Below are 25,527 nucleotides of genomic sequence, written 5' to 3'. Positions count from 1 at the left end.
AAGTACATGTCGGGTAGGAGAAGGTAGCCCTGGCTTCCCCTTGCCCCATGATAGCTCATGCCCTGTGCAGACTGTGGTCAGTGCCTGGTGTTCTCTCTGTGCTCCAGAGTCACAAGTTACCTGGGCCCAGGCTGCTCACTTAGTCACAGTTCTAACAGTGCCAAGCACATACCAGGTACTGCGAAAATATTCAGCGATCACAGATCAGCTTGCCTTTTTCTAGAATTTTGAACTTTAAAATTTAGTCAGAAATTGTTTATTTTAGTAAATTTGTTATCAAAAGCATTTAATTTTTGTGAATGTTTTTGTGTCGGATCTATTTTCTTCATACATTGTTTAAAATTACACAAAGAAGGGCCGTTTGGCCAGACTGCTACCTGCCGAGCGTCTGCAGGAGATGTTCCTTGTGCCTGGCCTCCAGTGTGTCTTTCCTGTGTCAGTTTTGGCTGATCAGTAATTGTTAGGCACTGATGACTTGCTGGAGTCAAGTGCAGCCCAAGTACCCTGTGTGAATAAAGCATATGGTTTCTGCTGCCCAGAAAACATGATGTGTGACTTCTCCTCAGTTAGTAAACTTACCAATTAACTGCATTTGAAAAGTGATTCTTGATTAGTGCAATCAGAAAAAATGAAATCTTTTCTTTGATTGCCACATTGATTAGGTAAATTGTCACTTGAGAAGCTATTGGCAAAGCCGTGGTATACATAGTCTTAGAGCACTAGAAGAGGGATAAGGTTTTAAAGACCAAAGGAAAAAAATTGTCATTTTTTTCCCCTACTCGCTTGTACCTTCTGAAGTGCAATTCACTATCTTGGAAATTTTTTTCTTCCTCTCAAATAGATCTTCTGATAGAGCCTTACAAATGAATGGTGATAAGTTTATTTTACCATCTACTTCATTATTTATCAGCCAGGAAGTGTTTCTGCTTTGTGAAAACTTAAGGCTACATATATTACTTAGTCACACAAAAAAATTATGTAAAAGTAACCCTACATCAGGCATGGTAAGGCTTGCTTGTAATCCCAGCTACCCTGAGGGCTGACGCAGGAAGATCACAAGTTTGAGGGCAGCCTAAGCAGTTTAATACATATCTCAAAAAGGTGTAGCTCAGTGGTAGACCTTTTGCCTAGGGTGCAAGTACTGCAGGCCTTACTACTACAAGAACAAAACAGTCAGAAAACACCAGACACCACTCACACACACTTCTGGCCACATGCAGCCACATACATGCCTATAGAAAGGTTGCCAAGAAGCTTTTTTCTGCTCTTTTCAGGTTTTTTTGGGGGGGGTTGAAAGAAAGCAAGGGATATTTTAGTAATTACATGATAGAATTTCTTTTAAAAGTTTTAGAAAATTTGCTTAGGTTTTAACAAAAACTATTTTTGCTCATGCTGAGTTTATGTGAGAAAAATTATTCTAAAGGTAAGAAATAGCCAATGTAAAATAGAGGGGAAGCAGCCAGCTGCTGGAAGTAGATGGACAGAGTAGTAGCTGTGCGCCCTCCTGGCAGCACAGGAGGACAGGTGGACACTGAGCACGCCCAGAACGTTTGTTTTCCAGTTCTGTTTAGATATCTAGATCTTCCAACTCTCACAGGCAGGTGTATTACTGGCGGTGATGGCTTTCCTGCTATATTTTTTCTAGGAAAAGATGTGCAAGTGTTTTTTCTATGACATTAAAATATTGCTTTAGTAGATTTCTCTTAGTGAAGATGGGTTGACTGTCTGCATTTCAAATCTGGTGGATCCAATGTGGAAGTTTAAGTACCAAACAGTGTGTGTCCAATGGTTATCTCACACATCAAACCAAGTCTCCTTGATAAAAAAGACATGTTTCTAGGAGGCCATAGCAGCTTCAGCACATGTGAAATACAGGGCTGGACAGGAACCCAAAGTTAGCTAATTCAATCTATATAAAGGCACTAAAGTAAATGACTTCTAGCAACATTTCATTCAGTTCCCCCTCAAATGATTTTGGTAGACCATCTGAGCAGACCAGTGGTCTTGAAGTTTAAGAGAGCAAAAATGAGGAAAACTGACACAAGTGGTGATTTTACTCTTCAGTGGGTTGCTTTGTCCTAAGTAGTAACTTTTTAAAAGTATATGTCAAGTAAATGTATCTTCAGTTTTTCTGTAGAAGGAAACCACACAAATGAGATAATTGCTGCTCTTGTTAACAGTTTCTAGGGTTTGCCTCTTCTAACTGACTTTCTGTTAACTGTGTCTGTAGTAGTCTGGGTCTAGGCTGGGGAGCTGTCTGGTGACCCACTCCCCAAGTTTCTGTCCAGGATTGGGCTGTGATGACACCCTGGGGCCCTGCACTCCTCACTGTTACTCGGATTGGCTGCTAGTAGTTGGTTTTTAAGAGATTGTAGGAGGACTTGATTTAGACTGGCAAGAGACACCATTTCAGTTCAGAAGGGGCTCTGTGTGAATGTGCTGACTGCGAGAAGGCTTCCTGCCTATGATCTTCTGGGGTGCCCTGCAGACCTCACTGCCCTAGCCCTCTTCTGCCCTGTGGTATTGTGTCCACAGGGAAGGACACCCCTCTCACCCTTTCCCCTGCCTGTCCTTGTGCTGTCGAGATTCAAAGAAGACACAGGGGTGCCCATTTGGGTTACACTATAACCATTATAGCAGCTAGAAATTTTTTTGTGCTCTGTTCTGTTTTATAAGCTTTTAAAACACAGAATTTTACTCTTTTCTTTTTGTGAAAACCAAATTGCATGGAGGTGGGTTCCTAATTCAGAGATAAGCTTTCATTTCTTCTTTAAGGAAGTAATTTTGAAAAGCATGTTTCTAGTTTGTGTTTCCATTAAAATGTGAGCCTGAATACATTATGGTAAGCCTGTGGTCCTTGGTCTCTGGAGTCCAGAGGAGGTGACTGTCCCTGCACAGCAAACTCATTAGACAACTTCTGGTGCCAGCTGTTTTAATTAGGCTGCAGCTGACTCCGCTGGTGGGGGCTGCAAGGCTGCAGCCTGCAGCTGCCAAGCATCCTGCAAGGGATCTCGGGACACTGCCTATGGGCCCCTGGTCAGTGAGTCCATGTACAGGGGCGGTAGCCATCCAGTGTGACATCCCTAGAGCCGACTTGGCCCTGAGGATGAGATGTTTTCGAGCACCCTGTGGAGAGTGGATGGGCCCTTCATGGCTGTGTATGCCCTCAGTGTTACGGTGGGTTTACACATTGGGGTGGGGGTGGGATTTCAAGGTTTCTATGCAAGTTAGTGTCTGTTTAGTGTCTATTTATGGATAACACCTAAATCCTGTCCTTCACAGCATTTAAAATATATGTGAAATATATATGCTTTATATATAGCAAGTGAGAGAGAGGTGATCTGTGTTTGATGGCCATGGTTACCAAAACTTTTATCAAGGGAAAATTGATTTACAAATCTGTCAGTTCTGTTGCTTTCTTGACTTTCTACATAATTGCAATACTAGTTTACTTGGTGTACATTCTATCTCAGATTATTTCAGGCACTCTTTAATAGAGTTTATAGTTAAAGTGTATGAGCAGCTGAATACTGATTACTTTTTAAAAAATACTCTGTTTAACTGATCACTGTTTATTTTCCAGACATGAGGCCACAGGATTCCTGGCGAGGTCCTCCTCCTCTTTTCCAGCAGCAGAGATTTGACAGGTAATAGTAAAACCAACACAGCTTTTAAATATTCTCCCCCATCAGCATTTGGGGTTTGTTGACTTTTTAGAGTCTAAGACCTCCATGGTTGAAAAACACTTTTTCCCACCAAAAGGGTTTTCTTGCACCTGTCCTTTGAAAATACAGAAACACTTTGAATTAAAACACTCACATTTGTATACTTCCCTACTTATCTTGGTTCTTGGCCTTTATTTTGTTGAAGCTTTTGAGATGCCCCGAAAAATGCAACACAGAGAGCTTAAAACTGTATTAGGTTTTGGTCAGGCTAAACAAATTTCTTTTTAGCAGGGTTGTGCAGCTTAATGAGGCATAACTAACAGTGTTCCACTTTATCATTTCTATGCTGGCAACACAGAATTAGTACAGACCAACCATTGATTCTTGCTACAAACCTCTTGAAGTCCTAATCAGCTTCTTTGGTAGAACTTTTTCAGGACTGACAAGCCTATTGTAAGGCAGTGTCACTGTAGGTCAGTAGTTATTAGTTGCCACTGAAAACAGTTTCTTTAACTACTTAAGACTGAACTGAATTAAATGCAGAAGGGACTCAGAAGAGGATTATGGGATCTGCAGTCTAATAAGTGCCATGGACTAGGAAGAATGTGACATGGTTTAATAACAAGGGATGTTTGACATGTGTCTCTTCATTGATAAGTTGTGTGTTCCTAAGTCAGATAGACTGTGGACGACAAGGCAGCAAGGCGTGTCATGAATAGTATATTAACATCTGTAGCAAAATTTGTAAGGCACAGTTTTAAAATACATCATTTCATGCTGGTTCTACCAGCATCGGTAAATAGGAAAACAAATGAAGCCCCAGTGCAGCAAGGCTTCCTTTTTTGCCTTCCCATTTCTAATCTGTTTTACTCCCCTCTCTAGTGTTTCAGCAGTCTCTCACCTGGTTATACTTGAAATGAAATAAGGTTTTAAATAGTGCCCCCCTTTTAAGAAAAGTCAGTAATTATTTAGAGACTTTTAGAATTTTCATTTTTTGTTTTCTTTAAGAAGACAGGAAATCGTGTTGCTAAGTTCATTAGAGGTGTTAGCTGCTTAGTGCGAGTCACATTTGAAGTTTAATATGATGGGCAGCGTGTGTGTATGTCCTGTTTTCAGTGTGTAAGCTCTCAAAGCACACATCATGTTCTAGATACACAGTGTGTGTTTTTCTGAATTAATTTTCTCATCGTGTTCTTCAGTTCTTCCCCACTTTAATAATAATTGCCTGTGTTTCTCCACTGCTTTTGAAGGACGTGTTAACACCCTTTTGTCAACATGACTTAATATATTCGCTTCCCAGCAACCTTTTGAAGTAGATCCTGTTATTTTGATAGGAAGAACCTGAGGCACATAGTTCAGTAGCTTAGCTAAGGTCAAACTTCTATGCTGCTCTTTACCAGGAAACTTTTCTTGAGAACAAAACTCATTGGTATCTTCACTCTGAGCATAATACAGTAAGTCCGGAGCTTAAGAGGAAGCAGAGACTCCACATCCAGATGCAGGCCACTGTCTCATCCCACAACTTTGCTCCCTGCACGCAGTGCAGCTCCCCCAAGATCACCGCCGTGGCCCTCTCCTTGCTCTAATGCTCATCCTTCAGTTCTTATTCCGTACTCACCAAGTATCAGCATGATCCTAGCTGTCTTATGAACCCAGCAGGTTAGGAACAAGTTCTATAGGGTTTTATTTTGTGTTGTTTTGATTTAGTTTGTAGTCAGAAATTTAAAATTATGCCTAAAGGCAAAAGTTAAATGTGAACATTAGTAGAATTCTAACTTATGAAGCTTAAATCATAATCATTTAAGAAATTCACCATTTTGTTCATCAGAAACTAGGTTTGGATTCTCGTCCTAAACTTCTCCTAACTAATATGCAGACCTATTGTATCATTCACTTCTGTAGGACTTGTCAGGCCAACAATACATACCTTACAAGACAGAGATGACAGACTGTCTTGATTTTGCCAAGATGGTATACTTCCATTCCACTAGTTGGAGTATGTGATGAGAATCCTATTAGAAAAGAGAATTTTCAGTATATTTTTTCTCTACACTACACTATATTAAGTTGATGTATTGCCTAATTTAAGATCGTGTTTATAATCTACTTATTTATTTGATTTAGAAATGTAACAGGAGTGGGCTAGAGGTGGTGGCGCATGCCTGTAATCCCAGATGCTGAGGCAGGACACCTGCAAGTTTGAGCCCAGCCTGGGCCACTCAATGACTTAGCAAGACCCTTTCTCAAAAAAATAATACATAAAAGCTGAGCATAATATCCTGGTGCCAAAGCCCTGGGTTCAATATCTAGGACAAAACAGACGAAACAACAAAGACAGGAACATGTTTTCTCCTGCTCCCACACAGAAGCAGCCCATGTTAGTAGTGTCCACTGTCAGAAGCAGTGGCCAGGGTTTGAGTTTCCTCTACCACTTGAGGCTGCCATACTCTCTGGATTTTCCTTGCCAATAGAGGCATCTTTTTCTCGCCCTAGTAAGGCAGACATTTTGTTTCTAACCTATGGGTGTTGAGCTCGGTTAGTCATGAAAAAGTTTTAAAAACCCCATTTTGTCCTACATATACATTAAAAAAATCCAGATTGGTGGACTTCATGTTTCCAGTCACTTGGAAATTTTAGGAATATTGTTTCCACCATGATGGCAAATGCTTCCATTATGTTGGCCCAGTTTCTAACTGCTAGCAAGTTAAAATGTGTCAGCTTAAATGCCTCCAGCTCAGATCTGAACACATTCTCCTAGGCAAATTGTAGTTCATTTGTTTGTTTATAAATTAATATAGAAATACCATTGTTTAGAAAATAAAGACCTTTCTGCTGTTAAGTGGAAGAAGGTAGTGCGTATCAATGATACTTTATTCTTTCTTAGTTTTAACTAGTGATTTTTATCATAAAATATCATTGTCAAAAATATTAGTAATCATTTCAAACAAAAAGGAGTGATGTGTGCTTTTAAACTGGCTTTGTTTTTACATTTTTAATATATAAATTTTTTTATTTTATTTTTTTTATCGGTACCTGGGGTCAAACTCACGACCGCCTGCTTGCAAGGCAGGTGCTTATGCCGCTGAGCTAAATCCCCAGCCCCCTAAAATGTTTTTTAAAATTGCATTTTAAAATGTACATTTTTCATACTAGTGAGTTTTCTTGAAACACAGTTGTGTGAATTTTACATGTATAAGACCAGAAGGAAAAACTGATTAACAGTGAAGCCAGCGTGTGAGTGTGTGTCTAGCTTGGAGTCCCACACCCTGCCCCAGCGCTGGGGAGCCTCCTGTCACAGTGCAGGTCTCGCCCCTCCCCAGGCTCTACTGTTCTGCTCTGGATGCAGAGCTGTTCCTGCTAAAGCAGATGAGGCATCCTGGCTGGAACTTGTACTAATAGTAAGCCTGAACAATAACTGTAAGTCCTAAACATACACATTTCTTTCTGAGATACAGACCTTGAATTTTATTTTTAATCACAGCAAGTTACAATAGAGCTCTAGTTTTAGCACTGTAAAGAATAACTTTGGCCTTCCTAGAGTTCTTCAGAGAGCTATTTGCTTTAAAATATCACACAAAAGTAATTATCTTTGGGTTTGTTTTTGTTGTTGGGTTTTTGTTTTGCTTTCTGATGCAAACTCCAAGTCAAAAGAAAAAGAATGGAGGCTAGAGAAGATGAAATTGGGCTTGAATAGCTGCAAGGAGAATGTATTACCTAATGAGTCAACACTGGGCTTTTTTTCCTGGGAGTTTTCTACTAAGAAGTAAAATTCATATGCTGATATGGTAATGCGTGATAGCAGCTAGTCAGCACACCAGTAACTTTAAAATTTTATTGCATTCTTCCTAACATCCTCAGTGGCCTCAAAATTTTTATGTTAAAATAGATCAAAGAATTTCACTTCTTTTTATTCTTTGTGGTGAAGCCTATAGATTAGAAGGTGAGTAAAGTTACTCAAGGAGAATGTTATGCCTTAAATGATGATTCCTATTAAAAGGTGTATCTTTGCTACATTGTTACAATTTTTAATTAAGTTATGATTTAGTACCTTATACCTGTTGCTTTGTATCTGCAAAGTTAAAATAGGCACTTGAAGACAATTAAAACATTTCTTTCAACTAGTAATCTGGGACAGCAAACTGGGTTATAATAGCTGTTGAATCTGTGTTCCCATGTAAACTGTACACCAAATGCCAGTCAGCCCATGCCAATTAGTGCTCATGTTGCTAGGTCACCATGGTCAATTGAAAGCTGCATCAATAGAACTTGAAAAGGTTTCCTCCCGATCAGACCTTCTGACATATTGAACAGAATAATGGATGGGAAAAAGCAGCCAAGTCCCCTACCCTGGATTCAAAATACTCAGCAGTAAGAATTCATTTGCAACCTGCAATTAACTAGAAAGAATGGATTCCAAGAACAAGTCTGGACAGTCTAAAAAAGCCTCATTCTCTTGTACATATGTATTCTGGATAGTATCAAAAATATAGCCAACATGATGATTTTGGATCCAAATATTCAAATGAATGAAAAGGCAGTTTCACAATTGAAAATAAACAAACTGTTTTAAAAAGCCAAACCTGATTCAGTTGCATTTGAAAATCCTTTTTAATAAATACAGATATCTTGTGAAATACATTTGACTGTACCAGATACAAGAAACATGAAGGCCTTCCCGATATTGTACATCGCACGTGGCTGACCTAGGCATATCAGATTGGGGCTTGGAGATGATGCCTGCCAGTGCCAGGGCTTCCTGCTGTGTAACAAGCTGGACTTAAAATGTACACATGGTTCCCTTCCACAGAGGTGTTGGGGCTGAGCCACTGCTGCCATGGAACCGGATGCTCCAAACCCAAAACGCAGCTTTCCAGCCAAATCAGTACCAGATGCTAGCTGGTCCTGGTGGGTATCCGCCCCGGAGAGATGACCGTGGAGGAAGACAGGTAATGCAGTGTGGACTGTGGGCAAAAAGCTTCCTGCTAACTTTGTATGTCAGCATGGTTTGCAGGACGCAGCATTTTGTCTTATTTCTGGAGAATGTGTCAGTAGAGTAGCTCAGCTGAACTTGTGTCCTTTACTGACCACGTATGTAAGTATAGTATCTGCCTCCCCAGACTTATACCCCAAGGGCCCTGGAGAAGTCCAGCCCAGAAATCCTTTTAATCACAGTAGTCAGTGCTGAGTAGCACAAACACAAGACAGTCACTAAAAACATACTGTTTTCTGTTTAAGGGAAAACTGTGCTTTAACAGAAACTAGATCCCTTATAACATAGAATTTTCTAGAAGCTGAAAGTAAAATCTTCCAGTTGAATTCTGGCATTTATTCATCCTACAAGTCTGTGGTCTTGACTTCTCAGTGATATCTCACCACCTGGAAAGATTTTGCACATGTTTTTTACTAAATGGTGCTAGCCATGTCACTGAATGAGGATCACATTTCATAGATAGCTCGCATAATATAAGCGTAGTTTTCTTCTCGTTTGCATCCAGTTTAGAAACATTTAAGGCTGAGGTCTGTTTAACATAATTTTCCCGGCCAGTTTGGCACTCTGGCTAGTGTTTATTTGCTCTTTGATCAGATCCTTGCTGGAAAACAGAATTGGTAAGCCGAGATTCAGAGTGTGTGCTGTCTGTGGAGTTTGGCTCCCACAGTTCGGTAGTTTGTAAATTGCTTACCTGGTGTTGCCCACTGGCCTTCTGCTGTGCTTTGTATATTAATTTTATACTTAAGTTTTTGCCATGAATCCCTTTTAGTGTAAAACTTTCCTTCTGACAGCTAAGGAAAATTATTTTTTATGGTTTTTATGTGTTTTCACAAGTCTAGACCCTTTATAAAATTCACCTTAATTGCAGATTTTAATGCTCCTTGAGGATTGTGTTATAGTTCGTTAAAATCAGTTTATAGCATTTTACTTTGAATCCTTTCAACCCAAGACCTCTAAAAGTCACATCTGTAAGTTGAGGCTATCTGTGCCACTGAAGTCTAGACAGCACTAAACAATTTAAATGTGAGCATTTTTAAAATAAATACATAACTGACAGAAACCTTGGAGAATGTTAAGTCCATTCACCTCATTTTCCAGGTCATGAACTAAGAGCCCAGCAGTGTGGCAGCAGAGGTGGGGGACTGGCTGCCTGGACTACTGGCCAGGTCCGCATCTTCCTCCCTTCTGCCAAGAAGCTTCCCTTTCAGTGAGCTCTGCTGGCCTAGGAGTTTAGCTTAGGGCATGAGTGCTTGCGTAGCATGCACTAGGCAGGGAGGAACCCTTTTCTCTAGGGTATTGTGGTTCTAGATACAAAACCCTGAGGCTTCACAGTACTGGCCAAGTACAGTGCCCCTGAGCTGTGCACCAGTCCCTAGATGGGAGGTTGTTACAGAAGGGCTGTTACATTTATCTTGTATTGTGCAGAAATGTTACAAGCATACTAGGATATATGACACATGTCACCACTTATATGATAACCTTAAGTTTATCACTAAAGCAGAAAAATTTTTTCCTTGATTGCCTAGTAGGCCTAGCTGACTCAGCAGGCTCTAACAGAATGACTTTCCTAGCCACTCAGTTACTTGAATTACTGTTTGGGATGGTAGGAAAATTGAGAACCACTGTCTGTACGTGTTGTTTACATAAAGCATTTTGCTGCTGTTCATTCGTGTGTTTTGAGGAATTTCTTTGGTGCAGTGATGGCTTGTTTGGTTAGTTTTCAGTGATGGCTGTTGGGCTACTTACAGCCCTGCAAGCTTATGTTAAGATTCTGCATTCCAAGTAGCTACTTACAGACGCCCATGTACCTTAAGACATACTTAGCTTCTTTATGATATGTTTTTTTTTAACCAAGATGTAAAATTAATTTCTATGCAGGAGTTTTAATCCACAAAATAAACACTTTGTTTGCTTTATTTTCAGGGATATCCCAGAGAAGGAAGAAAATACCCTTTGCCACCACCCTCGGGAAGATACAGTTGGAATTAAGCTTTTGTAAAGCTTTCCCAAATCCTTTCATCATTCTACAGTTTTATGCTATTTGTGGAAAGATTTCTTTCTCAAGTAGTAGTTTTTAATAAAACTACAGTCCTTTGTGTATTTCTTTTAACTGTGTATATTTGTACTGATCTGATCTCACTGTTTTATGTTGCTTTCCAAAGACGTGTGTTGCATAACACAGTGGATCTGAATTTATAATTGCTTGTAAAACACATTTGATGGAATTAGTACTGGTTTTTCATTATGGTTAAAAATCAAACTAGCTGTGGACTTCAAAACACAGTATATTCTAGATCATCTAAGATCCATGCTGATTTTTAGTGCACAGGAATTAGGTATGAGCTCTTTGAGCTGGAACCCTCGCAAACTAGAGTATATATTGTTCTTTGGAAACAGTTCATTAATGTACTTGTCTTACAGAAATTTCTGGGCTTTAATAAAAAAATAAAGTTAAACTTTAAAAGTTCTAGCATCCTGTGTTATTTGACAGTATTTCAGCTTTGAAAATCTTTTTTTTTTTTTTGTTCTATACCAGGGATCAAACTCATGACCTCATGCTTGCCAGGCAGGCGCTTGTGCCACTGAACTAAACCCCAGCAGCTTTGAAAATCTTTAGTAAACACATTAGCGTTTGCAGAAATTAGATGTCACAAGCAAGTCAGTGAAATCATAAAGAAGATGCTAAACCCCCATACTGGGGCCTAAACCCAGAGCCTTCATTCTGGGTGCATTCATCCCCTGCACTTTATATTCTAGTAGTAGTAGTAGTAGTATTTTGGAGACAGGATCTTGCTAAATTGCCCTGCAGGGCTCAATTTACAGTCCTCTTGCCTCAGCCTCCCAGGATAACAGGACGTGCCACTATGCCCAGCTAAGTGGAGCTTTTAAGAGGATGTGGCCAGCAAGACAATCAAACTAAAGTCTTAGAGTTAGTTGTTTACATTTTTATAAATTTCACACAGACATGTTCCTGTTTTAAGGATTTGTGCCAAAATCTTTAAAAACTTGAAAATTTTAATTTATAGCTACATTTAAAAAAAAAAAAAAACTTAAAAAAAAATGATCCTCGGGGGCTGGGGATTTAGCTCAGCGGCATAAGCACCTGCCTTGCAAGCAGGCGGTCGTGAGTTCAATCCCTGGTACCGATAAAAAGTTAAAAAAAAAAAAAAAAAAACTTAATTTATAGCTACATTTTCTATACGCTTCAGTATTTTTAAATGTTCATAGATTTGTTCGTTTTTGCTGGCTATTAAGCACACTATATTCCTTAAGTGTGTGTTTGGAATTCACATACAGCACCTTTATGTGTATTTGCATTTTGATTTTATTACCAAAACAAACTTGGATCCTACATGTGAAGGCTTGCTTTGTCTCAGTCTTTCCAACCTGGCCTAAGTGTAAGATACCTGTGACCTTCTGATTTAGCACATTTTTGTGCTAATACTCAACTTAAATGCACTTGTTAATCTTTGTTTCTGTGGGGAAGATGACTCCTGCCTTGAAGTATTTTGGAGCTAACGAGGTCACTGCTAGTGATGGACTAACACCACAGCACCCTTTGCTCACTGATAGAGGTCTCCATGAGGAATCGCCAGCATCATTCTGTGTTACCTCCACTCTGGCAGGTGATAATGCTGTCTGCGGTGGAGTTTATCTTCTCAGTATTTAAAATGAATAGCTTGTAAAAAAAAGCACTGAATATTTGACAAGGAGCCCTTGAGTATCTTCCTGTTTTGGGGGTACCCACCACCCTTTGTATCTTACCCCAGACCATTAGTTTGAGTTTAATTTTAAGCCTTAGTTAGGGTGCCTTTAATTTGGCTTTTGACTGCTGAGTGTTTTCAGAGGGAAATGGGTCTTTTGCCAGTGGGGAGGGAACATAAAGAGTTATGTTACATGTATCAAGTCCCCGCGGGGAACGTAATCGTTACTGCAAACGTGAACTAATGAAAATTAAGTATTCCCAGGCGTGGAGGCCCGGTCTGGAGCAGCTCCTCCGTGGAGCAGGTGGGTGTACTCAGCCCCTCAGGTCCTGCCGCGCCAGTCCTACTTGCTGAGGCTTCTGCTCAGCAGCGCGGCCCGCATTGAATCTGCAGAAAAAGGTCCCGTTGTTCCAGGCGGTTGGTCTTGGAACTTTAAGGTGAGATGTTTATCACTACAAAGTAAGTGGGCCAGCTTTTCGTGGCTGCATGTACTTTAATAGGGAGCATTTTTCAGGGCTCCACAGTACAAGATTTTTTAAAACTTTAGAACCCGGCGCAGCCCGCTGCGAGCAACTGACCTCCCCATGGGCGGAGACGCGGCAGAGAGCTAGTTCCCGCCGTCACTCCGAGTTGGAGGCTGGCGGAGGCCAAGGTCTGGGCAGGGTGGAACCGCGGGGTGCCACGCTGCTAGATCGTGGTGCTGCAAGGTCGCTAGTCCAGCCCTCTCGCGGGGCTTCCATTGCCCCGCAGTTTCTCACCCACCCAGCATCACGGACTCCGCGCTCTGCCTCTACAAGCGCAGAACCTGTAGAAAACAACGGAAATGTTTTTTTCCCCAGGCAGAAGCTGCGGTAGCCGAATTCAGCTAGGTTGGAAACCTAAAATCTGGCTTCCTGGCTCCCGCAGCATGGTTGCCTACCCTAATCCTAGCTCGGACCTGATCCGTTAGACACTTCCTGCCCCCTGGGTCAGGGGCATGAGATCCTGGCAGACTGTTGAGCAAAAGGGCAGCGAGTGAAAGAAGTATCAAACGGCCCACTCTCCACGGGTGTTTCTTCCACTCAGGCCTCAGTCCAACACACGGGGGTTTGCTTGCTCTTTACAGTGTATGGAGAGGATGCAGATCAAGGGCGAGCACTCTTTAATTCGGATGAGGGAACCACAGCAGTTCACCACTGCGTGAGTGAGGCGACTTTCAGGGTTATGGTGTTATCAGAAGTCACCTCGACAGTGACTAAAATACATTTTAAACATGAAGGCACTGCATTTCACGGGGGTATGTTTTTAAACCAAAAACAAAACCATAAAACCTCTCTCCCAGGAACTTCAGTTATCTCTAAACTTAAAAAAAAAAAAAAAAAAAAGTGATCTTGAAACCCCAGAGCAATCTCAGTACTTACTGGGGCCGGCACATTCCTGCCAAGGGGGATACAGGTCCGTCTAGGCATCTTCTAGACGTTTCCCAGTGCTCACAAGTGGTCACTAGCAGTAAAAGGTTACTTACATTTTATAAAACATGTCCTGTCCCATCTCACTGCGTTTGGGATGCCAAGTAACCTTTTCAAAAACCAGACCTAAATAACACACACACACAGGGCTCCCTCCACACACCATTAGAGAACACATCCATGCTTGGAACTGCATCTGAAATTATGTGGTCACCACAGAATGCATTATTTTCTCACATGCACAAACTGTAAAAATGTAATCACTGCATCTTTATGGATAACAAATTTCAGTCTTTCTAAATCATCTCTATTCAACGCATTCACAAAGCAAGTCTATGGAAGGTGCTTGCATTCAGTGAACAGGACTGAGTCTCTGATTTGCTTTAAATTGAAAGTAAACAGTGGCTAGCAGAATGGAGTTTGAACACAACATCTGTGTTGATAGAAGTCTGATTGACTACTTGTTTTGACCTTTAGGCTGCGGTTCTAAGCACAGCCTTAAATAGAAGACAACTGGGTTCCACCCTCACCCTCCCATAGACAAACACCCTTCTTGTGTGCTCCAAAATGGCACACACACTCACACAGACTCTTCAATTTACATCCCAATGCAGATTAGAGAAAGTACCTGCAGTCCTGCTGGTCCTCTCTGCAACTCTGATCCTGGGTTTTGGTTTCCGCGCCTCAATGGGAAAAGATAAGTTAGATCCCAAGACAGACGGGAGAATGTCACACCTGCAGTTAGCAATTCTGAAACCAAGGTTTGCTGTGGCCTCTGCTAAACTTTGAGGGGCTTTGTCCCTCTCAGCCCCTGCGCCAGTCTTCCCTCTTGGATGTGGAGACACTTATCCCCCTCTTCAGTTAATGAGTTTCACCTAGTCTGGCCTGGCCGTTTGCGTTTTTATAAAAGATCTGCAAAGCACTAGCTGAAAAAGAAAAAAAAGCTCTTGCTCTGCATTAATCACAGATAGAAATCTATAGTAAAAACTTTTCTTTTACTGTTTCAGGAACCAAACCTTTTCCTAATTTCAGGATATGCACACATAAAACACAATCTCTGGGTGTAAAATGGTAAGCTTTCTGCAGTAATTACTTCTGGCTTAGGTCTTTCACTAAAGGAATGCTGAAAGAAAAAAAATATGGCTACACTAAGCACACTTGCAGAAAATATTGAATAAAACTATTTTCCTTGATATTTTTACATAGTTCATCAATTTAAGGGAACCTTTGTACTTTTTTTTTGGTCAAGAGAAAACTGTCCATGAAGACTAATTTTCCTTTAAAAAATTACTGCGTGCTCTTGGGCCAAAAGCCATTATTGGTTTTATACGTACCAGGATGTTCAAAGAAAAAAATTGCAAACATGTTTTCTAAAATTAATACAGGATCTAACTGCTATAAATGAGCATTTTAAACTCTTGGCATATTAATGATAGTTATGCTATCTTGATTAACATTTCTTTGTGAAGTAAATCCATCAATACACAAAAACCCCAGGTAGAGGATTTTTCTATAGATTTATTGTATCATTTTAATACTAGTTTGCCTGTTGAAATTATGTAAAACGTTTTAAAAAATTAAATCTCATTTTCCAAAAATGCAGTCACTCCTTGGTAAAAGGCAGTCTCTTTGCTTCTTTTCTCCTCTGTGAAAGAAACGAAGTTTAAACAAAGAGCATTTGCTTTATAAAACAGAAAGTGCAAGTTTAACCTCTATACTTTCCTATGGATTCATTTTGCACATGGAGAAAAATTTTCAAACAAAGAAATGAAACGAAATGTTTCAGTCCCAAACTGTTATTCTGAACTCTAATATAGAAGAGGTTTGGGATCTCTGGTAACTTTGTCAGCATTTGTAAACTGTGCTTTAGTCATTTTATTTAACTACATTTTATAAACACATTATTCAGCTGCTTCAATATTTCCCCTTCAACCCCAGTTATTTAAATCATGAGTAAATTGGGCTAGGTTGTCACATCATGCCAACTAGTGCTTTTTAAAAAGTCACAAGCTCCTATACACTTTATAAAAAAGAAATGACCACTTGAGTTTTATGAAAAAGTACTTAAGGTTCTTTTAAATTATATTTAAATATTCATTTGAAACATAGGAAATACAAATTGGCATAGTAAATACATTATTTATACAATAAACACCAACAAAATCGGTGCAACTATTAAGTTCTAAATATGATGGAAAATTATAAATATTTTGGTTACTCTTTATTACAATTCAATAAATCATGTTATTCTTTCTTCACATGCTTTCAAATATAGGTTGATGTCAACTTTAGCAATTTTGCTTGCTTCAAATTCGGACAAAAATACCTTAAAAAGAGTCAGTACCATGTCTACAGAACGACGGGGTATATTTATCAGTAGAGATGGAGAAACCTGCTTCCATATAAAAAGTACAACCCTTCCTAGGATGAGCTTTGCCTTAGTGGGGGAAGGGCTCTTTTGCAGAATAATACAAACACTAGGTTGACAATTATGAAGACCTTCTGAAATCAGCATTTTAAACGCTATATTGAGCCATATAATTTGGTTTCTTTTCAGTCTGTTGCGCTATTTTACCTAAATGGCAATAATTCCTCTGTGATAATGTTCCTATGTGTACGACCCTATGATCCACCTCGAGTCACAATTCAACTTACTTTGAAACATTAATGAAATTGCACTTAGGGGGTGCCCTTCGAAAATCAATCTCCCAAGATCAATTTCGCGTCGGAAAGGACTGACTGTTGAAGCTGGGTTGATTTTGAGAGCTACAAACACCAACAAAGTTTCCAACTTTTAAAACTTGCTCTCGGGTTAGGAACTTGGTGCCCGAGGGCTCCGCCAGCGTTTCCGGTATTTAGCAACTCCTGGAAGCGGGAGATCGCGATCGCCACCGCCAAGCCTGGTGGCAGCGCCGGGCCCCGGGGAGCCGCAGTCCCCGCCCGTGCCAGGCGTCATCCCGGGCCCTCGGCACCGCGGGTCACCACGTCCTGCCATAGAGCAGGTTGGCGCCCAGCACGCCCCCGCTGTAGTCCGCGGCAGCCGCGTCCAGCGCCATCCCCGCCGCCGGCCCGTGCAGCGCGGGTGGGCTGGGCGACAGCTCCTCCAGTTCGGGCGTGGGCGGCGGGCCTGGCGTGGGCGCCCCACTCCCCGCGCCGTTCTGACACGGCTTGCCGTCCTTGACCAGCACTGGCACGGCCACGCGGCGTGGCGAGGGCGGTGGGGGCGGAGGCGGTGGCGGTGGGGGTCCTAGGCCGGCCTCCTGCTGCAGCTGCTGTGCCGCCTTGTTTTTGGCCTGCCGCTTCATCTTGTAGCGGTGGTTCTGGAACCAGATCTTGACCTGCGTGGGCGTCAGGTGGATCATGCTGGCCAGGTGCTCGCGCTCAGGCGCCGACAGGTACTTCTGCTGCTTGAAGCGCCGCTCCAGCTCGTACACCTGAGCCTGCGAGAACAGCACGCGCCGCTTCCGGCGCGGGGCGGCGGCCGCGTGCAGCGTGCCCAGCGACTTGGCGGCGTCGGCGATGCCGCTCAGCGAGCCCACGCCGGCCACGTTCACGCTCGCCGACGGTCCCATGAACCTGGAGACTGGGAGGGCGAGGGCGGCCGTGAGCGCGGGTCCGCGGGCGCCGGCGCCGCCGGGGCCGGGGCCAGGGCCGGGGCCGGGACCGGGGCCGTCGCACTCGCCGCCTCCATCCGGGACCCCTCACCCGCGACGGCGCGAACGGGCCGGGCCCCCAGCAGCCCCCGCGCGCCTCAGCCCAGGTCCCAAGACCCCCCGCGCCTTTCTAGGAGCCCCGCGACGCCCAGGCCGAGTCCCAGGACCCCTCGCGCGCCCGCGCCGCGCTTGGGGAGGGAAATGCCTGCGCCGCCGCCCGGCCACCCTCAGCCCCCGCTCACTTGAGGAGTAGCGCGGGTCCGCGTTGGCGCCGTACCAGCCGGTGGCCGCGGCCGCCGCGCCGCCCCGCATGCCGTCTGCGTAGCCGGGCAGCTCTCCCATGTTGCCCAGGCCGCCGTTGCAGTAGCCGCCCATAGCGCCGTGCGGGAACTGTGAGACGCCCGCCGGCATGTGGTAGGTAGCGGCCGCCGCCGCAGCCGCCGCTGCCGCCGCCGCGGCGGCCGCTGCATTGTGCCCAGCGACGGCGTGCGGCGCCTGCATCCCCGCCTGCGGGGCCGGCCCGGGCGGAGGCGCGCGGTAGGCGGCGGCTGCGGACCCCAGCGGCGCCCCCAGGCCGGGCGGCGCGCCGTCCATGGTGCCGCCGAACTTCTTGTAGGTCTCCTCGATGGGGCTCAGGATGTCGGACACGGAGAAGGGCGTCGTGTGCTTGGGGCTCAACGACATGGCTCGGCGGGCGGCTAGGTGGGGCCCGGGGGCGCGGGCGGGCGGGACGCGGCGCCGCTCGTCGCCACCACCTCTGCGCGGTGCGGCCGGGCTGCGGAGCTGGGTTTATTTTAGTCCAGCGCCAGGTTTACGACAGCCTCGGGGGGCGGAGCAACATCCCGAACGGGCAGACAATGGTCATTGACACCCCCCAGGAACAGAGACGGCGAAGGTAAGGGGGGCTGCATGCTCCGGGAGGGTCTTCTTGCCGCCCGTCCTCGTGCGCGTCGCCGGGTGTCCGGCCCTGGAGCTCTGAGCAGCGTTCGTGGCCGGCGTTGGCCGCCTCCCGACCAGAGTTTCCCAAAGTGACTGGGAAGCGCCGTCCAGGATGACTGGGCGGGGGCGGCGTGTGCTAAGACAGGGAGGGGTGGCGTTGCGGGACTCGCCCCGGCCTCTCCAGCTGCCAGCCCCTCCAGGTTCCATCATCTAAAGTGTTTAAAAAAAAAAAAAAAGGCTCTTGGGTCGAACTATAAGAGCGCATAAAGAGAAGAGTTACAATGCCCGTCCTCTGCCATTGTAGGACTTCCTAATTTATGCATCTTTAGGTCTTTAAGCATCATTTTGTGGGCCACCCAACGGATAGCATCAAATTAGCTCGAGGTATCCCAATCCGAGGAAGAGAGAACACACACACACAGACACTGACACACACACAGATGCTAACTTGTAAGTATTCTGTGTTTACTCTGTGGGCATGGCAATTGAACAGGAGAAAGTGGATTTTTATTTTTATTTGGTAAAATGTATCGTGTTTATACCTATAAAGTTCTTTTATTGTTACCTTTCCTTCTGTGTTCTCCCCTCAACCCTCTTGATTTAGAATTTATTCTGTCATTACCCTGTTAGCAAAGATTTTAAAAAGCTGTTTGCAGTAGATCTTTTGTCGTTGTTGTTGTTATTGGGGGAAAAACTGTTTAAGGGATATGAAAGTGGAAGTAGAAATAAAGTGAAAGTGAATTTCTCTTGAAAAATACAAAGCCATAGTTAAAATGATGTAAAAGGAAAACTGCATCTTTTTTCTTTGTAAGTTTACCTGCATGACAAAGAAGAACTTGCACATTATGAATTCTGTGAGACAAAGAATTAGACAAAAGAAATGTGCGTAGCATATTAACTAAATTTTGGAAACAATCTTGCAACTTTAGAAAATTATAACAGAAATGAAAATACAATTTTTAAGTTTTCTTAGAAACTGGAGTAGTAGAAAGAACAGAATGATTTATTCATTGAGATTCTATTGTGTTTAAAAAGATGATGTATGAAAATTGTGGAAGTTTAACCTGTCAGCCTGCCATACAGTGAAGAACACTGTTACATATTCCTTTTTTCTGTTTGGTTTCATTTCTGTGGTTGGAATGTGATTTTTGTCTCACTGTTTTAATCATTGTTATGTTCATTGCATTGTAGTTTTTGTAAAGAATCTGTCTTTTCTATGGAGAAAAAGCGATATCGTCAGGAAGAAAGTGATAACTAGATGAGTACTTAGAGTGATATTTTAAAATACATGCTAAAGAATAAAATGTAATTACATGAATTGTTTATAAACATCGGTCATTGACAAAATTTAATATTGGCCTGGTTTTGATGTCATGCTGCTTTACAGGTCTTTTAGATCTTCTTCCTCACCTGCATTGGAATTGCCTATTTTTCCTAAATTAAGGATGCACAACTCGGATGTTTCCAAAAAGTCCAGTTTTTCTTTTTTAAAAAAATTGCATCACTTTAGTTGTGTTTATTAACTTAAATGAAAATAGTAGAAAGCAATTTTAAACTTTCTTCAAACAAAGGTAATGAACTATTTTATTTTTCAAGTTCGAACATTTCAAACAGGAAGCCATTGTCACAGTCTCTATGTTGACCAGGCATCCTAATTGAAAAAAATATTTCAATTATAATTTTTCTAGATGAATACTATTCACTGTTTTCAGGCTATAGATTTCATTTCACATTTTATTTATAGAACTTCAATTAGTCATTTATAAGTGGTTATACCAGAAGCTAAGCTTGCTTTTTAACTGCATTGGGTCCTATTATAAGTACATTTACATCTGAGAGATTCCCATGTTTAAATTAAAAGGTACTTTATCATATCTGAAGAATCTCTGCAGAGTCATTTTTTGACCCCTTAGAAGTAAACCAAATAGTCCTTCACTAAAGGTGCACAGCTCTGAGGGGAAAATTTTATAATCATCAGCATTTATTTCTGTTAATTATTTGTGTCTTACTTGAAATCGCATATCTGTAGGCTGGAAATGCAAGTATGTGAACAGATGGTTTTGAAAATAGAGATATTTTGGCAGGTGTATTTGTATAAAGACAGAAAAAAAATAATTTGGTTACATTTCATTTTTTATCAAATTGTCAAAATTGTGAATGGAAATTTAGATTTAGTAGATTCTTAAATACTGTCGATTAAATTGGATTTCACAGGAAATTATTTTATCAGGAATATTTTCTTGTTGTTTTTCTTAATGCTGGCACTCAGGGGAAAGCAAAAACAAATACTTTGAAAGTGAAATGAGAAGTCCCTCTGTCCTGCCTTCCAGTTTCCCTGCAGGCACACTGTGTAACCTACTGTTTCCAGATGGCCTGGGCATCTGAAGGCACACGATCATGTAATAACACAGAAGGTGAAGGCACACGATCATGTAATAACACTAAAGGTGGCATGTCCTGGGTGTGGTGTGGTGCCTCACTTTTAGCATTGATTAAGGATTACACTTAATACTGGAAACGTACTAAGGCTGTGGCAGATAAAATTTTCGTAAACTAAAAGATTATGTAGACACTCAACTTTTTGACAAAAGTGTGGTATTTACTGAAAATCTTTGATTTAATCTTTGGTTAACTTTAGGGACAAAAACGTTTGGCAAAATCATTCTACAGAAGGTGCTTTCCCAAGAGCTGGAATTTGCTATTGTCAGACAGCTCAACAGAGGGGCCTGAGGGGAGCCCAACCCTTCTAGCAAGATCTGCTTGAAGTGGAGTTCCAGCCAGCACTGAGGGAAAGCTTGTCTTCCTAGGGTAACAAGTAGATTGTCAATGTGTCCTGAATTTCCTCATCAGGACCGTGTTTATGGAAAACTGTGTTTGGTGCTCAAGGACTTAAGTTGGCTTTAGGGAAGGAGACATGTGCTACATTTGTAGTTAGCTTGAAATAGTTGTGAAATAATGAAATTTTCATGTTGTAGATTTAAAATATCTTTGCAGTTGGAAGGGAATAATGAATTCTGTCAAAGATATTACTATTGTATAGGAACATTTGAAGTTATAAACAGAAAACTGCTAGAGAGATGAAACAAAGTTTAAAGTTTTTGCTAATTTTTTTGCTGATTATTTTTAAAAGTTGCAGAGATTTTGCATTTTGTGAAGAAAATATGAAAGGGGCTGGGGATTTAGCTCAGTGGCATAAGTGCCTGCCTGGTAAGCACGAGGTCGTGAGTTCGATTCCCAGTACCAAAAAAAAAAAAAAAAAAAAGAAAAAAGAAAGAAAGGGTTACTGAGTCACAGAGTAACAGAAGTACACAATTACTAAAAGAAATTTAAAATAATTGAAATAAGCACTGGAAACAAATTTATGAGATTTACTTCACTATGACCCAGTATTCCTTTCATGTTTTCTTCACAAAATGTAGAATCCTCACAGTTCAACTACTCTTAAAAAAATCTTAAATCATCCTAAAAGTCAGATATTTTAGATTGAAAGTTGTTCTTTTCTGACCAATGAATATGTTTAAATTAACATAATTGTTAGTACTATCCAAGGATGAGTAGGTGTTAAAGATATCATCCTTGCCTACATAATCATAGTGAAGTTCAATGAAATGACGAAAAAAATAGAAAAAAAAAATCCCAAGAAACTTTCCCCATCGAAACACCATAACAGGTTTTTTTTTTTGGCTTTTTCCTTTTTGCTGGTACCAGGGATCGAACTCACGACTGCCTGCTTGCAAGGCAGGTGCTTATGCCGCTGAGCTAAATCCCCAGCCCCACAGTTTGTTATTTTTAAGCAGAGAATAACAGGCTATAATATGGAGTAAAAATTTGAAAGTTGTCCTATTTGTCATAATTCTCTCACACTAGTATTGTATGTTCAAGCTAGAAATTTAAATTTTTCTGTATTTTTTTTTTTTTTTTTTTGTCTTTTTCATTTTTATCGGTACCGGGGATCAAACTCACGACCGTCTGCTTGCAACGCAGGTGCTTATGCCGCTGAGCTAAATCCCCAGCCTCCAATTTTTCTGTATTTTAGAAGTTAATTTTTAGTACAATACATGATATGGGAAAGCAATAGTAATGTGGAAATATTTTAATTCTGAATAACAAGTTTACTTGTGTTTCACTTAGGTAGAAAGTTTAAAACTTAAAATCATGGCATTTCCATTTAACAGTATTTTTAGCATCTTTCATGTTTTGAATATCATTAAATGCTTCATAGGAAAAAAAAATCTTCAATTTTAAGTAAAATCATATTTTCATTGTGTAAGAAGCTGGTTGTCCTAAATGTGCTACCCTGTCTCTACATATGTTTAATAATAATAACTACATGTAACCTTTAAAAATATAAACTTTTATAATTTTTTTCACGTTATCAATGTTTGTAAGTCTAAGAATTCAGTGTCCTGTTAAAAATGTATCACCTTATAAGTACAAGTCAATTTGAAAAGGAAGTTATCAGCTGAGATAGGTAATTGTATTATTTGTTCCCATTATTTACTTAGACAGTAACTCCAGTTCTGATAAGTTGATTATCAGGTTATTGAAATTTTCCTATGTGCATTTTAGAAATAATATTTTAGAGGACAGTATTATAACTAGAGAATAATTTGGCAAATTTCATTTTGTATACTGAACAGAGAGGGTATATATGTCTGAACTCGAGAGTAGGAATTGTGTTTAAAAGGAAACACGACTTTGCATACACTAGGCAAGTACTCTACCAGTGAGCTATAGCCCTAGCATTTTAGACTTAAATAAGTGTTAAATCACAATATATCTGGCAGGTAAGGTTTAAGATTACTGAGCTAAAATATCTAATTTGTGAAATAGACTAATAGTGGTTTTTGACTCTTACCAAATCAGTATTAAAGTTTTTGATAATGAAATACTAAACATAAAAGGGAATTCAATCGTGTCACTATGGGGAGTCATGTCAATATGGGGAGCACATTTCAACAATTGCAGAGATTAAGAGGATTGTTATGATGGATTGATAACTGGTAGGCAACTTGTAACACCCAGCTGAACTGAATCAGTGTGGTGCTGGGTGTGGAGGGCCACCTAAGGATTGTTGCTAGCAGTGGAAAAAGAACTGGAGAGGAAGAGGCGCACTGGTTTCCCTGATATGAACTCGGCCGTTCCATTGTTGGAGGGGTTTGGGGCCTTATTGTCACTGAGGATGGCTGTGGTTCTTTTCTAGTCCTTTGAGTGTCGCTTGCTAGCTCCAGTGTGGCTCCTTTGGTCTGCTGGCACAGATCCTTCATTCCGCTGGCACAGACTTTCTAGTTTACACCACTGACCTTTGGGTCTTCCCAGCCCTGATCTATGAATGAAACAGACTTGCATGAGACATTACCATGCGCGCTAGGCCTCCAGTTGGATGGGAGTGGGGGTGGGGTGGGGTGGGGGTTGGCACAGTTTAATGGGTTCTAGGTCTTCAGCTGGACTCATGCAGGACATTGCTGTGGAATCCAGGCCCTCAGCTAGATTCTTCGGTCTTTAGTGTGTGGAGAGATTTTCCATACTCTTTTTGCATTTGACTCTGGGTGAACTGATTGATCAATCGATTGATTGTTCTGGGAATTGAACTCACAACTTCACACTTGCTAGGCAGGCGCTATATTTACCCAGCTTGGGTGAATATTATTAAATAATCCTATAAATTGTGTGTCCTGCATTAAATTGTTTTCTTTGAAAACCCTGACTACAACAGTAGTAGAAATGGTGGTTTAGAAAGTGGTTTCTAGTGAGACTGGGGAATCAAAGAGAAACCTAGGGTTCTAGTACCCTCTGAAATCATCTTCATGTGAAAATGGAGTTTAGAAGGTGCAAGTGTCATTTAAATGCTCTGCTCATGAAAAAAATTATGTGGCACAGAGAGATTATTTGGTTGTGGATCTTAAGGAAACAAATTAGAGTGTCTCTTTTATACCTATGTCAAAAATAAAAATGAAGAATACTGTGTATATTGAGTATATTCCATGTGATTGTATTTGACTCCATAGGTAATAGATGGAGTTGTTTACTAACTTAACAAACACGTTCTATACCCAAGACAATCTAATGGCAAACTGTCATTAACTTTCTGTATATAAATTGCTCCATTTCCATGTGTTCAAGCCAGTTTTATCTCATGTAGATTATTTGACACAGATTTAGAGAGAATATTATGAGATAAAATACATTTTCTCTTTCCCTTGATTGATAAAAATGAGACAGTTTATAAATAAACATACTTGTGTACTTTAAACATTCATTAAGAATCAGGGCCTCATAAATAAGGACCTTATAGGAGAGATACTTTAAAAAATGGAGAAAAAAATCCTTTACAGACATCCTTTGAATGTCAGTCTTGGCTTACAGCATCCTAGGGCTCAATTGTAAAAGCAAGTTTATGTTTTATTTTTAGGAAGAACACACCCTCATGCCTCCAAGATGCATTTTCTACCACTCAGCTCTAAAATTTCTTTTCCTATTAGTACATGTTTGCAGTATGTAGTGTACAATCATCTTGAGTGGGTACAGCTTTTTAATCCCCTTTTCCTTCCCACCCACCTTTCCCTCTCCTCTAAATCCCCTTTGCCGTTTCATTCTTTTGATATTATTAATGTTATCTCATGTTTATGTTCATTTAGGTTATTAGGTTCCTATACATAACATATTTGTTCTAATTATTTTCTCTCCCCACCTCCTGCTCTACCCAAATTCTCTTGGACGCCTACTCATTTACAAAAGCTCTATCCCTTCATCTAATGGAGAACGTCACAGAGAAAGCACTGAATATTCTTAATAGTTTGATAGTGGATAGAGTTATTTTCTATGATTGGCTTGTTATAGTGGTCATCCCAAAGGAATTTGAGACCTCAGCACCACATCAGCTTAATCATGGACTTTGAGAAAGGAAAAAAATAATATGGTCTGTGTTTATAGGCTTCTGAAGTCCAGAAATGAACTTCATACTTTTCAAAGAACACCACATAAAAACCACAATATGATTTAGTCTGATTACTAGAAAGTTCCCCTACTGCTCAGTAGTTGCTATAATTTGCAAGAATCAATCTTTGTTCAGTCTCTTGATGCCAAACTAGTTTTCTTCCCATAAAACTCTTAAATATAGAAGTATAT

General features: G+C 41.2%; 2 protein-coding genes and 1 long non-coding RNA gene across 5 annotated transcripts in view; 1 reads left to right on the top strand and 2 right to left on the bottom strand.

Annotated features, from left to right (window-relative positions):
- Xrn2 (5'-3' exoribonuclease 2) overlaps nucleotides 1-11,125 on the top strand; it is a 70,591-nt gene extending 59,466 nt beyond the window's left edge. For all 3 annotated transcript variants that reach the window (XM_023560030.2, XM_003476457.4, XM_023560031.1), the window contains 3 exons: nucleotides 3,584-3,647; nucleotides 8,473-8,611; nucleotides 10,579-11,125. In XM_023560030.2, the coding sequence (XP_023415798.1) occupies nucleotides 3,584-3,647; nucleotides 8,473-8,611; nucleotides 10,579-10,644 (269 nt within the window). In that variant the 3' untranslated portion in view covers nucleotides 10,645-11,125. The remainder of the gene's footprint in view (nucleotides 1-3,583; nucleotides 3,648-8,472; nucleotides 8,612-10,578) is intronic.
- On the bottom strand, nucleotides 10,694-14,758 carry LOC134476037 (uncharacterized). The gene is made up of 2 exons (XR_010047465.1): nucleotides 14,436-14,758; nucleotides 10,694-13,164 (listed from the first exon to the last, which is right to left on the bottom strand). It is a non-coding gene; the product is annotated as an uncharacterized LOC134476037 (long non-coding RNA).
- A 782-nt stretch (nucleotides 14,759-15,540) lies between these two features.
- On the bottom strand, nucleotides 15,541-19,123 carry Nkx2-4 (NK2 homeobox 4). Its single transcript, XM_063247933.1, has 2 exons — nucleotides 17,703-19,123; nucleotides 15,541-17,390 (listed from the first exon to the last, which is right to left on the bottom strand). Exons 1-2 carry the CDS (start codon nucleotides 18,142-18,144, stop codon nucleotides 16,786-16,788), a joined length of 1,047 nt encoding a protein of 348 aa, XP_063104003.1. The 5' UTR covers nucleotides 18,145-19,123; the 3' UTR covers nucleotides 15,541-16,785.
- Between the last annotated feature and the right edge of the window lie 6,404 nt (nucleotides 19,124-25,527).

The sequence above is a fragment of the Cavia porcellus genome, unplaced genomic scaffold, assembly GCF_034190915.1.
Source record: "Cavia porcellus strain 051 isolate PalLab524CR breed Dunkin Hartley unplaced genomic scaffold, mCavPor4.1 scaffold_5, whole genome shotgun sequence".
In the NCBI taxonomy this organism is placed as follows: domain Eukaryota; kingdom Metazoa; phylum Chordata; class Mammalia; order Rodentia; family Caviidae; genus Cavia; species Cavia porcellus.
Note: the sequence above shows the minus strand (reverse complement) of the source record. Positions and strands in the feature narration are given on the sequence as shown.

Bases quoted from the DNA above. Each gene is read 5' to 3' on its own strand.
- Nkx2-4 (XM_063247933.1), bottom strand. From the start codon at position 18,144: ATGTCGTTGAGCCCCAAGCACACGACGCCCTTCTCCGTGTCCGACATC. The intron at 17,391-17,702 runs GTGAGCGGGGGC...TCGCCCTCCCAG, and splicing joins GGACCCGCGCTACTCCTCAA to TCTCCAGGTTCATGGGACCG.